Below are 14,725 nucleotides of genomic sequence, written 5' to 3'. Positions count from 1 at the left end.
TTTTCTTTCACCATCTTTTAACCCCCATAGCTTTCTTATTTTTTCATCAATTGGGTTCAATGAGGGCTCATTTTTTGTGTGGTGACCTGTAATTTTTATTAATACCCTTTTAGAATGAATACAACTTCTGGATCACTGTTTACGTGTGGGTGGGGGAGCAGGACTCACAGCCTTTCTCTATGTGGGAGTGGAATAGCAGAGAAAGGCTGTGAGTCCTATGTGTGGGTGGAAAAGCACGTCTCACAGGCTTTCTCTGAGTGGGTGGAGGAAGCAGGACTGACAGGCTTTCTCTATGTGGGTATGGAAGCAGGACTTACAGCCTTTCTCTGTGTGGGTGAGAAAGCACGTCTCGCAGGCTTTCTCTAAATGGGTGGGGAAGCAGGACTCACAGGCTTTCTCTATGTGTGGGTGGGGGAAGCAGGACTCACAGGCTTTCTCTGTGTGGGTGGGGGAAGCAGGACTCACAGGCTTTCTCTATGTGTGGGTGGGGAAGCAGGACTCACAGGCTTTCTCTGTGTGTGGGTGGGGGAAGCAGGACTCACAGGCTTTCTCTATGTGTGGGTATAGAAGCAGGACTCACAGGCTTTCTCTATGTGTGGGTGGGGAAGCAGGACTCACAGGCTTTCTCTGTGTGTGGGTGGGGGAAGCAGGACTCACAGGCTTTCTCTGAGTGGGTGGAAGAAGCAGGACTCACAGGTTTTCTCAATGTGGGGGTGGGGAAGCAGGACTAAAGGCCCATTTAGACACAACGATTATCGTTATTTGCTTAAAAGACTTCTTTTAAGCGATAATTGTTGTGTGTAACTCCACTGACATCGTGCAGTTTTCGTTATCCCGTCGCTCATCGTTGTCTTTCAGCTGTATCCCGCTCCCTGATAACGGGTTGAGTATGAAGAACAGAGCGGTCCAGCTCTGTTCTTCATACCTGGCACGGAGCGCTCGGCTGTATGACAGCCGGGCGCTCCGTGCAGAAAACATCTGGATGCAGAAGACAAGCGGGGACACGCCGCTGGTCTTCTGCATTTTCCACTCCGAGCGCTCAGCTGATTAACAGCCCAATGCTCGGAGCGGAGAACAGCTGTATGCAGAAGACAAGCGGGCACACCCCGCTTATTTTCTGCATCCTCCGCTGGCAGCACAAGGTGATCGCTCATCTTGAGCAATCATCTTGCACTGTAAATGACACAACGATGGTTGCTCAAAAGTCGCTTGAGCGACATCTTTTGAGCAATTATCGTTGCGTCTCAACCAGTCTTAACAGGCTTTCTTTATGTGTGGAGGAAGCAGGACTCACAGGCTTTCTCTGTGTGTTGTGAGGAAGCAGGACTCACAAGCTTTCTGTGTGTGGGTCGGGAGGCAGGACTCACAGGCTTTTATATGGGTTCTGGAAGCAATTACACAGCTCTTTACATGAAAATATTGACTCCCATCAGAGAAAACTATATAATCTCAAGCTCAATGTCTCACGCTTTATCTATACTACTCACATATATTGCTCTCAGATATAGTAAAGGCCCTTTTAGACACAATGATTTTCGCTCAAAAATCACTCAAAGCAGTCTTTTGAGCGATAATTGTTGTGTCCAACTGCACTGACATCGTGCAGTTTTCGTTAATCTGTCGCTGATCTTTCAGCATACTATTGTTTCAGCTGTATCCCACTCCCTGAAGACAGGCAGAGCGCTCAGCTGTATAACACCCAGGCGCTCAAAGCAGAGAATAGCTAGATGCAGAAGAAGACAGGGGCCACCCCGCTTGTCTTCTGCATCCTCCTCTCAGAGAGCTCAACTGTATGACAGCCGGGCGCTCCGAGCGGGGAACAGCTGGATGCAGAAGACAAGCTGTTTTATTTGTTTTCTGGATCCCCCGCTCGGAGAGCTCAGCTGTATAACAGCCGGGCAATGCGAGCGGGGAACAGCTGGATGCAGAAGACAAACGGCCCCGCTTGTCTTCTGCATCCTCCTCTCAGAGAGCTCAACTGTATAACAGCCGGGCGCTCCGAGCGGGGAACAGCTGGATGCAGAAGACAAGCTGTTTTATTTGTTTTCTGCATCCCCCGCTCGGAGCGCTCAGCTGTATAATAGCCGGGCAATGCGAGCGGGGAACAGCTGGATGCAGAAGACAAACGGCCCCGCTTGTCTTCTGCATCCCCCGCTCGGAGCGCAAGGTGATCGCTCAACATTTCAGCAATCACCCTGCGCTGTAAGCACACAAAGATTATCGTTCAAAAATTGCTAACCAAACCAGGCTTAACACGTGAGACTTGGCAAAGCCATTGTACCTGAACTGTGTATTTGCATTTGTGTGGCTTTATATATCTCCTAATGTTCTGTACACAAACAAATGAGCACACAAAGCCCAAGATTAAATACAATATCGTCACGTAATTAAAGAGATACAAACAGCATTTATTGTAATATTACACATAAGAATTTCAGAATTTCCCTTCCCCCCCTAAATCCATTTACAGTAGGTATCACATATGTTCTTACACTGTATATTTCAAGAAATTACTGTATTTGCCGAAAGTCTATGAACAATTAATTTTCATCATGAACAAACTAGGTACTTACATGGAGGTAGTAAAAGATGACGTTCGTGTGATAACTATTACCAGGACAATGACTGTTAAGAGAAGTGACATCAGAGATACCTAAAGGGGAGCAAGACACAGTCAGGATAGGTCATGAATAGTCACGGGACACAGAGGGAGCAGGGAGAGGGGAGTATATGACCATTTGTTATTTTAATACATGGGGAAGGGGTTACCCAGAGTTCTTACAACTGGGACAAACCCTTGAAGTACCAAACTAGCCTGCATTCGTAAGATGTTAGATACTATATATGATCACTATCAAGCAACTCAAGTAAGAACTATTCATTACAATGTTAATGCAAGGATCATGATGCCCCTAAGAAAGGACAGTTTGAAATCAATACCTTTCCCAGTCTTCGCATGTTCCGATATAACGCTATTGGAAGAGTAATACAGATTGTGGTGCTCAAGATAGCGAAGTGACGGTCAGCAAGTATGCTTCCTGGAGTAACTGCATGCAAGAAAAGTTCAAATAAGAAAGATGGAAAAATACCTCTACAGCGCCATCTGTTGGATGGCAGCATTGCTTCAAATCAAAGTGACTTTAAAACATATTTTATAAAATGTAGCATACGGGTTGGTTTTATCTATCAATCTATCTATACTTTGTGCGGACTTTGTTACCATTTTTTGTGTAGCTCCTTTATCATGCATAACACATATATTTTACTGCCATCTGTAGGGCTCCTGCACACTTGCGCTTTTCTTGCGCGTTTTTTTCACGCGATTGTCAATGGGACTTTCTAATGTTAAAAACGCATTGCACAAAAATTGCAAAGTGCTAACTTGCGATGTGTTTTTAACACTAGAAAGTCCCATTGAGAATTGCGTGAAAAAAATCCGCAAGAAAAACACAAGTGTGCAGGAGCCCTAAGAAAAACATAAAATGTTGTAGCAAAAAGTCACAAGTACCTCCTCTTGTTAGATGTTTTTATGTATTTAACTGGCTTGCAAACTGAAGAATATTTCTCAATGAACCAGTGTGATAAACAACTACTTACATAATCCAGTATATATACACATGTGAATCACATGGTAGCTACTAGAGATGAGCAAGCACCCAAATGCTCGAGTCCTCGTTATTCGAGTCGAGCTTTTCGTAAAATTCGAGAACTCTACTCGAGTAACGAACCCCATTGACTACAATGGGAGACTCGAGCATTTTTGTATGTGGGACGCCGGGTCCCGAGCTTTTTTTTTTTTTTTTTACTTGGCTCGTATGTTCTCTCTCTCTCTCCTGCCTCTCAGACAAAAAAATTTGCCAATGACGCGCGCTGCATCACGGCGTGGAGGGGCCAAAACAGGCACGTCACAGCGGGGAGGAGCCAAAAACTGCGGTGGGGTCGAACACGGCTTAATGCTCGTTCGAGTAATGAGCACCATCGAGTTCTAATACTCAAACGAGCATCAAGCTCGGCAGAGTATGTTCGCTCAACGCTACAGTATGATACTATCATGGGTGGTTACAACAAAAATATCACACTACGTAAGGAAACTCACCGCCTGGAATTCTTTGAAAGATTTTTGGTAAAATGTCTCCTGTGATGATGTTATAGCTGATCATTGCTGAAAAATATAGAAGCCTGGGGTTATTAAATTATATCAGCTCTATAGATCCTTTCAGTCCCAGGGTTTAATGGGAACTGATCAAAACTCTTCTGGGCCAACCATAATGGTCCCTAGAGGTCCAACAAAGGCAACCCCACTTTGGAGCATGTATGATGTATCCTGTATGTGTAATGATACATTAAGATGCAATTAAAGGGGTTGTAGTGGAATTGCAAGGTATCCTCTATCCACAGGATAGGAGATAACTTGCTATCACTGGGGGTCTCTGAGACCCTCACCAATCCCAAAAATAGGAATCCCATGTCTCTCATCCTCCTAAATGCGAGCCTACTCAGCCCCCGCAGTGGAGACTGAACGGAGCGCTGGTCGTGCAAGCACACTGGTGCTCCATTAATTTTCAAATTCACTGCTGGAGACAGCTGAGTGGCAAGCGTTCGGGTATATTTGGCCAGTGCTCCATTCATTCTCACGTTGCTGCAGGGATAGAAGTGACCCCGCAGTGGCAGGCAGAAAGAAGGAGACATGGGTCCCTCATTCTCATGATCTCAGCGGTGAGACCCTCAACCAATCAGCAAGTCATCCCCTATCTTGTAAGCAATGTGACTGCAGAGTGCCAATTGGTTAACATGGCAGCCTGAAAAGTAGTGAAGGCTCCCACGGCTATTTTGTATGGGAGGGCTGACTTTGGAATGTATAATATATTGCAGGATTGCAGTATATTGTACATGCTTTGTCAAAAAATATCAAGCACCTAGAAGGAGTTGTTGTTTTGCTGCAAAATTCGTCATGCGCTTACATCTCAGGCAGATATGGAAATAATCAGAGTTGTGGTGTGATTAGATGAACTGTCTTGCCACCTGAAGCCATAAAAGTGGTTTCCCCCTTGACCTGTAAAAGGCTCTCAGAAGCTCCTTGTATGTAGTGACCTCTTCTTCCGCTTGTGTAGAGCTTGTTGACCACTAGACGCCTTTACATTGCAATCCAAGAGATTTCGCCCAGTTAACAGAGTTTGAGAGGGGTGCATTATTGCGATGCGAGAAGCTGGATGGTCGTATTGATAAATTGCCCGTTCTGATCAGACTGTCGGGAGGTGTTGGGACTGATGAATATGTGAGGGCACACGAGGTGATCGGGCTCTGGACGCCCTTGACAGACCACCAGTAGAGAAGATCATCTGACAAGCACGAGCAGCTGCAACTGTTTTTTTGTCTGCTATCCAGAGACAGGTGGAGCCATCATTATAGACCCTTGTGTCTATCGGAACCATTTCCAGGAGCTTTGCTAAAGGACATTTGGTCTCACAGCACCCATTACATGTACTGCCTTTAACACCCCCCATTGCTTCCGTTTTTATTGCTGTCTTGAACAATGAAACTGGACTACTACAGAGTGGAACCGGGTTGTCTTCAGCGACTAAAGGCCGATTTAGACACAACGATTCGCTCAAATTCACTCAAAAGCCGTCTTTTGAGCAATAATCGTTGTGTCCTAACTGCACTGACCGTGCATTTTTCGTTATGCCGTCACTCATCGTAGTCTTTCAACGTACTAAAAGATCAGCGATCAGTTATCAGAAATTCACAGCGGGATACAGCTGATACTATTGTTTGAGCTGTATCCAGCTCCCTGATGACAGGCTGGGTATAAGGAACATAGCGGTCCAGCTCTGTTCTCCATAGCCCACTCGGAGCGCTCGGCTGTATAACAGCCGGGCACTCTGTGCAGAGAACAGCTGGATGCAGAAGACCAGAGAGGCCACCCCGCTTGTCTTCTGCATCCTCCGCTCAGAGCTCTCGGCTGTATAACAGCCAGGCGCTGCGAGCGGAGAACAGCTGGAGCGCAAGGTGATCGATCGCTTAATGTTTGTAAATAACACAACAGAGTACTAGAGCCTCAATGTCCCCCATATCACATCTTGTATCCAAGCTAGAGGCGGTACAACGGGGTACTGGAGCCTCCATTTAAGTGTTCAGTTTTCTGCGATGAATCATCGTTTTGCTCTAATATTGTAATCACTTCTATCAACGTTACAATCAAACCCAAAGTTTCATTCGATTACAACAACTGCTTCTAGATGCTTGATGTTTTTGACAATGAGTGTACAAGCGATGAAGTGATCACAAGTTGAAGTCCTCTAGTGGGACAACAAAAAAGTTGAAAAATAAGTTTAATACATTTTTTCCAAAACATAGTAAAATATTGGAATATAATTAAAGGGGAAGAGGCAAGACTGATAAAACTTGGCTGCAGGAAGGTGCCAGAGAGCAAAGTTTAACTTTAGTGTGGTAACTTTGTGTGGCAAGTTATCTTATCCTGACCGTTGTCATCTTAACAAAACAGAAGCCATATAGGAAGGGTTAATAAACTGTGGCATAGAGAGCTATCTTGGGGCAAAAACACATGGGCGCATGCGCTAAAACGCTCGCAGCTACAGAGCTTTTTAGCGCATGAATCTGAGTAATTTTTTTTTTTTTTTTTTAACTATTCGAACTCCGCACTAGTGTGTGCGAGTTTGAAATAAAAAAGCCAGGAGATAGGTCATGCTCTATCTTTCTTGCACGTAGTATTAACCACATGCGAGGAACATAGGGCAATTCATATATTTTTCTCGTGCGTACTATTAATATTAATGCGCAAGAATCCCAATAACGGAAACAAAACCATTGAAATCCATGGTTTTGTTTAGTTCAGTTATGCAGCCGTAATTTTCACGGCTACATAATGGGACTACAAGACGCCCAGCTGTTTTAGCCCTCAACAAGTTAAAAGTCAAGTTAGGCTTTGCTACATCTGTTTCACAGTAATATGAGTAGGATTTTGCTTTCATATCCTCAAGTTTATTTTTTCTAGTTTAAACATCAGTAAAAATAATGAATCATACCAGCAAAGGGATATAAAAACTGCAGCACAGATATCAGCAGATAGCCAGGAAATCCAAATGTCCTACTGACAAGCGCTTGATATGTGCTGGTGCCAGACATATCGCCTGCCTTAATCAGAAGTATCATAGAATAATCTGCAAAAACAGATGGGGAAGCGCAATCTGTTACATAAATATACAGGAGCTGCAGGAAATACACTACTACAATATTAACTACATCCTAGCAGTTAAAGGGCTTGTACTGCATAGTACTTTTTACTTAGCAGCACCCTTTGTTATTAAAGGGGTACTCCCATGATCCCACTCCTCTTACTGTTTGTGAGGGGGACCAACGGCCGCAACGTTCACTGATCTGCTAAATAAAAGAGCCATAGTGTTAGTTGAGCATCACAGTATTTCCCTGCCCACCCACTGTGATAGGAGCTACAACACAGCCCCATTCACTCTTCTGTTGGGTGGGGTTCCCAGACATCTAAGTAAGGGCTCGTTCATATAAGTGTTTTAGTTTTCTGTCAGAGGGGCAGCAAAGTGGGGAAAAAACGGTTCCATTTTTCTTCCAGTTGATTTCAATGGGATTTTCAGAGCTTCAATGCTTCAGTTACAGAAGGAGCCGTCGTTACCTTGACCGGCGCAACGAAGATATGTAAATTCATTGCAATGTAGTACATTATAACTAAGTTATCATAGGATGTTGAATGTCAAGTTAACGATTGTTACATCTGTATGCTCAGTTTGGTTTCTTTCCGTCAATGGGTGACGGCACTAAAACAGAAAGGTTTTCGTTTTCCGTTCAGTTTGTATTGTCCGTTTAACAAATGTGTTTTAAAATGAGCGTCAGTAAAAGGAAAGGACGACAAAACGGATCAGTTAAAGATGGATGTAAACAGGACAAATCGAAACAAAGTAAAATGGTCCATTTTTTCACTGTCTGCAGGATCTGTTAAAAAAACGGAAACTATGTTACAAAGTTTTCTGTTTGGTTCTGTTTTTATTCCACTTTGCTATCAGTTTCATTTTAAAAGAAAACACAAAAATAAACAAAACATATTAATTAAAAAACGAAAAAAAGCGAAACGCAGATGTGAACGAGCCCTGATGTGCTATAGCGTTAAAAGAACTGAGGGGTTTTTAAATAAAAACCTCCCTTCCCTGCGCATCCACGGAGCTGTGTATTGGCACATGTAGCCATGTAGAGCTCAATCTGTACATTACCCTCTCCCCTCCCAGACTCTACTATGACCGTCTGCAATGGCTAACCCTTCCTGTGTCCCATACATTGCACAGGCTGAGAGGATATACAGATTTGAGTGTATTAAAAACTTTACACGCAGCAGCATTCAGTTCTATGAGGACTTTAGGATAGAAACTTATTATTTCCTTCTTAAAACATTCAATGTAAAACCCAACTGTTTTTTTTTTATTCCGAACAACTCCTCTAACCTTGAGCGATAGGATGTAGGGAGACCTCTAGTGGTGTACTTGCAGAATGTAGTTTTGAAATGAAGTATACAGGTACTGTATATTCTATTAAACACTGATGCACGTGTGAAGGTGATGGTTTTAAGGAGTCAAAAATGGCTGATAGTGTTGCCTTGTGGAGCATAATGGCTGCTCCTGGCTTTGTCTCCTTCCCTCTGGTGCTGTGAAGTGCCAAAGTCAGCCCATTGGCGCTGGCACAACACAATTGTTCAGTTCTGCTACTGTATTTATCTTATGAGCTTGGTTCTGGTATTGTATCTATTTAATGTATTAAGCTTGCACTGAGCTTGGTTCTGGTATTGTATTCATGCACTCAGCTTTGGTCTAGTATTGTATTCATGTACTGAACTTAGTTCTGGTATTGTATTAATTTACTGAGTTTGGGTCTGGTACAGTATATATTCACTGATCTTTTCTGGTGTGGATATGCTGCTATCTTGCTATACAGACAGACTGCCTATCAGTACAATTCAGTGTAAAATATATCATTTTTGTATTACAATGGGGAATGATGGGGAGATTAATTATGCACTGGGTGCCATCAAACCTAAGGCCTGCACTGCTGTTACATATTCTGCCTTGGGACCCAGGAGCTTCAAGGCCCAAACTGTACCTCAGTATGCTACAGGTCTTTCACAGAGCCATACATAGATTGTTTTCTCATAGCTTTATTCCATAGCATACTTCATGGCATGCTGTATAGAATTGGCCCGTGTGCCTACAGGTCCATCATGTAGACTCACTGGGACTTTCTGTGCCACTGTGTAGGCATCATGCACATGGTAATGACATGTACATTGCCGGATACAGTCATCCAAAACATTAAAGGCTGTTTGTCACTTAAGGGATTAATTAAAACCCTTTCAACAGTCTAACATTTTTTGTTCCAGTCCCCTCGTCTCCTGTGCTTAGACCCTCAGGGTCTACAAATGGAAAGTAAGCCAGGTTCAGTTTTTCTAACTCGTTTATGGCAGGATAATTTCTTTGAGAGAGGTTTGTGTAGTATACTGTAGAGCAAGATCGCCCCAGAGCAAAACTCAGCTCTGAGATAAGCAGCAGGCAACGTCTGTATATCTATTCTACTGTGGCGGGAGCTGATAGCATGGCGATCAGGAGGAACATCAGCAGAGCCGGCTGTGGGTGTTCTATACTTAGCGCATTGCTTGTGTATCATATTACTGGACGTTCTTCTGGAAACAACACGTTTACATGTGTGGGATTATTTTTAGGAAAATGTGTCATTTTCTAGGAGTCGACAATAAGCACAGGGTGATTTGCTGCAGTGATCCTCACCAATGAAGTGTAGTCTGTGGGAAAGCCCTATAGCAAATGTTCAATTTTCCTGCACTGCCACCACAGGAAGGGCTAACACCTTTGCGACCAAAAAATACAGGCCAAGGTAAAAGAGGGCATGGTTTGGAGTGTGGCTTATCACAACGTAGGTTTTACCTCAATTATTCTGTGGCCTTAGTAATAATAGTGCCATCTCTCATTGGCCCTATAGTAGTAGTGCCCCCTCTCCGTGGCCCTAGCAATAATAGTTCCCGCTCCAGTAGTAATAGTGCCCCCTCTCAGTGGTCCCAATAATACTGTCCCCTCTCAATGACTCTAGTAGTAATAATACCCAATTCAATGACTCCAGAAATCATATTGCTCCCTCTCAGTGACTACAATAGTAATAGTGCCCCCTCTCAGTGGCCCCAATAATAATACCCCCTCTCAGTGGCTCCAGTAGTAATAGCACCCCACTCAGTAGCCCCAGTAGCCATATTGCTACCACTCAGTGACCCCAATGGTAATAATGCCCCCCTTTCAATTGATCCAGTAATAATAGTTCACCATCTCAGTAGTCCCAGTAGTAATAATGCCCCCTTTAGTGACCACAATAATAGTTCCCCCTTTCACCCCAAACCTCTGGCTGAGCAGCAACCCTGTCATCAAGTGCAATAACTCTCTCTGAAGTACGGTAGGGATGAGACCCCAATGCAGCACTCAGAAGATCCTCACTCCTCCTCTCAGGATCTGTGTACACAGCACAGGCACCAGGAGGAGGATCTTCTCTGAGCACTGTAATAGCATCCCGCCCCGACCAGAGCTTCACAGCAAGTTGCTGTGCTTGATGACAGGGCTGCTGCCCGGCCGGTGGTGCTCACACCAAGTAATTATTTTATACCGGCCATTAATATGGTCAGTGAAAAATAATTACCGGCACCAACCTCTAGAGTAAATTACCGGGCAGGTAGCAATCCTAACCACAGGGGAAATGAGGCATTGCAATAGAAATCAATGGGCTGCTTATGTAATGCACAAACGTATTCAGTCCTCCAGAACAAAAGACATTCTCTGCATGGACTATGATTAATAAATGAAGATTCTGAAAAAAGCACCCAAACTGGATAATTTCAGCAGAGGTTGGACAACACTGTTTCAGACAGTGACCATTCCCCATCTCTGTTTAAGAGACAGGAACTATTTTATCAGCTACATACAACCTAATAAGAACATCGGGACCCCAGACTAGATCTGTAAGCATAACTCCCTTCCTATTTCCCCTGCTGCAGTTAATGGTCATCATATATTAGAAATGTATGCCATTGGTTACTTACCTGTAACATAAGCCACTCCAAGCAGAAGTAAAATTCCCAATGGCAATCCAGCCAGTTTCATAGAATAAGGTAGTCCTAGTGGGATAAAATGCATGCAGATAAGTAAGTTCATAGAGTATCTACAGCATAGGGCCATATTGTATGTGTTGTAAGGATCAGTATCTATATGCAGATACAGAATCAGTGTCTTTAGAGGCCTGGTCATGGAAGAACATTGTATCTAATAGTGAATGTTCCTCCTTGTAACCCAGGTACTTATTGTGGTTATCTAGACCTCACCGGCTGCAGATTATGCACTGAAGTTACTGTGGCATGAAGCATGTAATGGGATTTTCAAAACTGCATTTCCTTGCCAAGGTAGAAGTCTATTTCATGATTTTTGCTTATGTCATGTAATTGCAAATCCAGAGCATGCCCTTTACCTTGCAGATATGTGGAATTTTACAAATTCTATCCTTCTTAATTGCATGGGGAAATACATCCAGATGTGACTTTAGCAAGTACAGAATGGGCAGATGAATTTGGCAACAGACACCCTCAGCATATGTAACCCTAAAAAAGGGATACAAGCAGAGGTGTAACGTGAAGCACCTGGGCCCTAATGCAAAGCTGCAACAGGCCCCCAACTATAATGCTTTATTCATAGTACTGGGCTCCTTACATGGAGAGGAGAGGCCTTATGAGCCCCCTAAGGCTTCTGGGCCTGGGTGCAACCGAAAACTATAGTTATGCCTCTGGGTGCAAGTTTAGGGGCTTCATAGGTTGCATCCATGCCCAAGTCCTGGTTTCTCCAAGAGTCCTATGGTTTCTCACCTAATAGGACACAGCGCTACAAATGACACATGGGAGACCCTGGTATATATGAGAGTCACTCTGAAAATACTGCCTCCTATCTTATTATGATGGCACAGCTGTCACACTATGAACTACAGAGCATCTCAATCAGCTTATCTGCGCCAATCGGTGGATCATCATTTCCAATGCATTGAAGCCGATATTCAGCTCTGTACACAGTTCCCTAGTCACAATCCGCACATTTCCATTTCTGGTATGACAGCTGTGCATGGCCGACCGCAACTTGGCTTGTCTTTCACGTTGCTGTCGCCACTGTTGAAACGCGTCACCCATCACCTCACTGCGCTAGTATCCACTGTATGGGTGTCGTAAACATTCAGTAAGCGGCAATGAATGTCAATGGGTGCAATGTTTTCCGCATGGAGGAACTCAATTACACACCTTTGCTTTATAAGCACTTTCATGTCAAATATAATTTTGTCAGAGAGCCCCTCTGCCGCCATTGGTTGCACCGGATATTGTCGGGAAGCTTCAAACTCTATTGGCATACTGACAACATCCGCTTCTGATGTTGTGCACCAAAATAATAAGATAGGAGGCATTAGTTTCCGAGAAAACCCTTTTATTCTGCATTGAAGCCTAGGTGTTTCAAATAATGCTTTTGCCTGATATATGCAAGCATACGGCTAAAACAATCATGGCTCTATAGAGCTTGTGCAGTATATATCAATGACAAATCCCATTATACAGTACAAATAAGCACCGCAACACCGGCTCTGCAATACCCTCAGTGCACTTACATGCAGCAGGCGTGCTCCGTACGTGGAGAAGCGGGAAACCCTATGTAACAATTAAAGGGAATCCCGCGCTGCACTTGTTCCTGTACAAATGGAGCGCTATTTAAATGGATATGTAGAAATGTATATAAGATGGCTATCTCACAGAGGTAGCCGAGTTTAACTTAACTGTTAAACTGTGGCACAACAAGTTATTTTAATGAGTTCGTTACCCCTTCAATAGCTTTACAACAGTTTTTGTTGTATTAGGCCGGCATCACATGAGCATATGCATTTGTGTGTGCATAAGTGTAGCGTTGTTGCGGGGAAGGGGGAGAGTGCACTGAGTGAAATTACTAACTAGTCTAATGAGTTCCGAATGTGTCCTTTTTCCAGTACAATAACGCAGTGTTTCACGTATCTCTTGGTGTGTTCTGCGTGCATTTGCGCATCCCCATTAACTTCTATGGGGACTTTTGCTGCACTTATGCATAGGAAAATAGAGCAAACTGCATTTTTTTGCCCAACTGAAATACAATGAAAATACGCACCTGCGAGCGAACCCATTGAAATCAACATGAATCCGGCATAAGATAAGATAATAGCTTTTCAATAGCATAAGGGAACCTGTAATCACATATGAGCCCTATAAACTATGTTATGGGACTCAAGGGTTAGGGAACGGGAAGTTTAGGGAGCGGTGTCTGATACTCCTTGGGTGTCCCATGCCTACCCTGTGTACCCACAAAGTTGCTGCATGCACACAGTATGACCCCTTTTTGGCTGCTTTGTTCACACGCTATCACATTTATCTCTATGGGGGAGAATGCACATAGGGCGGGCTGAAAAAAGTCACGCTAAGTACACGTGTTAAACTCCGTCGGGACACAGCGCAGAAACAGGGTGCCTGCTGAATATGACACAGCTCCCTGGACTCCACATCCCTGGACCTTTAAGCCCCAGAACAGTTTATAGGGCTCAAACATGTTCCTTTGAAGGTAACTTGTCACAGAAAGTTATGACAGTCAAGTTAAATTTGGCAACATCTGTGCATTCGCTATTATGTATCCATTTGAATGAAGCTCCATTTTTATCGCAATGAGTTCAGGGCTTCTTTGTACTTCTATCTTTACAGGAAATAAACACCATTAATAAGATTTTATTATATTTCCTGTAGTTATGAACGTACAGTATGTGAAAAAAAGGTATTTGTCTTGGGGTATAATTGATGTATATAAGTGTGTTATAATACTCCCCGTATATTAAACCCTTTCATATAAACAACTGATATTAGGGAGATTAATATTGTTACCGATCTCCAGGCGGTTGCATTATGTGGTGGTGGTGCATGTTATAAGTAAATCCATCAAACTTACCTATCATCCCTGTACCTAGGATGGCATTGATTAGGTTAAACCCTGCCCAGAAGACATTACTAGAAAACTTCCTATCCTTCTCATCTTCCTCTATGAGTAACCGGCCATCGTCTACATCAACCTACGGCAGAAAATGATAGAAGATATGTAAAGTCCTAGCAGATACTGTATCAGTGTCATATAATAAGTATCACCTCCTTGTAGCAGTCATCATCACCAGCAGTTATCCTTATCATCATCCATCATGTACCTGTTCCAGCCAGCTGTCTTCTGCATGTGTATTCTTCATTCTTGACGCTTCTTTGCTCCCGCTATTTTTCTCTGTTTTCAGCATGATCTTCTATGACCTTTCAGTGTATCATAATTTGTCCCTATCTTTCAGTATGGAGAGAGCGATAGTCATAGCCATGCAGACGAGACTGGACTGAAGCCTTCGATACACTTTGCCTTAAAGGCAATGGCAAAAAGGATGATGTCCAATAAAAACAGGGGGATAGATGGTCATAAAATGCAGCAGGAAAATATTAGCGAGCTCAGATTATTGATAACATGTAACTTAATAAACAGACATGGCAACGTAAAGACATTAGGGGCTACTTAATTTTATAAGACATGCCTTGCCACTGTCAACAATGAGATTCTTTTAA

The 14,725-nt window shown here is 43.4% G+C and overlaps 1 protein-coding gene across 2 annotated transcripts in view; it reads right to left on the bottom strand.

The window, feature by feature from the left end:
- SLC38A11 (solute carrier family 38 member 11) overlaps positions 1-11,206 on the bottom strand; it is a 38,405-nt gene extending 27,199 nt beyond the window's left edge. The window contains exons 1-5 of one of the 2 annotated variants that reach the window (XM_066577416.1): positions 11,132-11,206; positions 7,047-7,181; positions 4,097-4,162; positions 2,941-3,047; positions 2,574-2,653 (exon numbers count right to left, since the gene is read on the bottom strand). In XM_066577416.1, the coding sequence (XP_066433513.1) occupies positions 2,574-2,653; positions 2,941-3,047; positions 4,097-4,162; positions 7,047-7,181; positions 11,132-11,192 (449 nt within the window). In that variant the 5' untranslated portion in view covers positions 11,193-11,206. The remainder of the gene's footprint in view (positions 1-2,573; positions 2,654-2,940; positions 3,048-4,096; positions 4,163-7,046; positions 7,182-11,131) is intronic. The other variant, XM_066577415.1, reaches the window with a different exon arrangement.
- Between the last annotated feature and the right edge of the window lie 3,519 nt (positions 11,207-14,725).

Source organism: Eleutherodactylus coqui, chromosome 8, assembly GCF_035609145.1.
Source record: "Eleutherodactylus coqui strain aEleCoq1 chromosome 8, aEleCoq1.hap1, whole genome shotgun sequence".
NCBI lineage: Eukaryota > Metazoa > Chordata > Amphibia > Anura > Eleutherodactylidae > Eleutherodactylus > Eleutherodactylus coqui.
The sequence above is the reverse complement of the archived record's forward strand: the minus strand, read 5'-3'. Positions and strand labels throughout refer to the sequence as shown.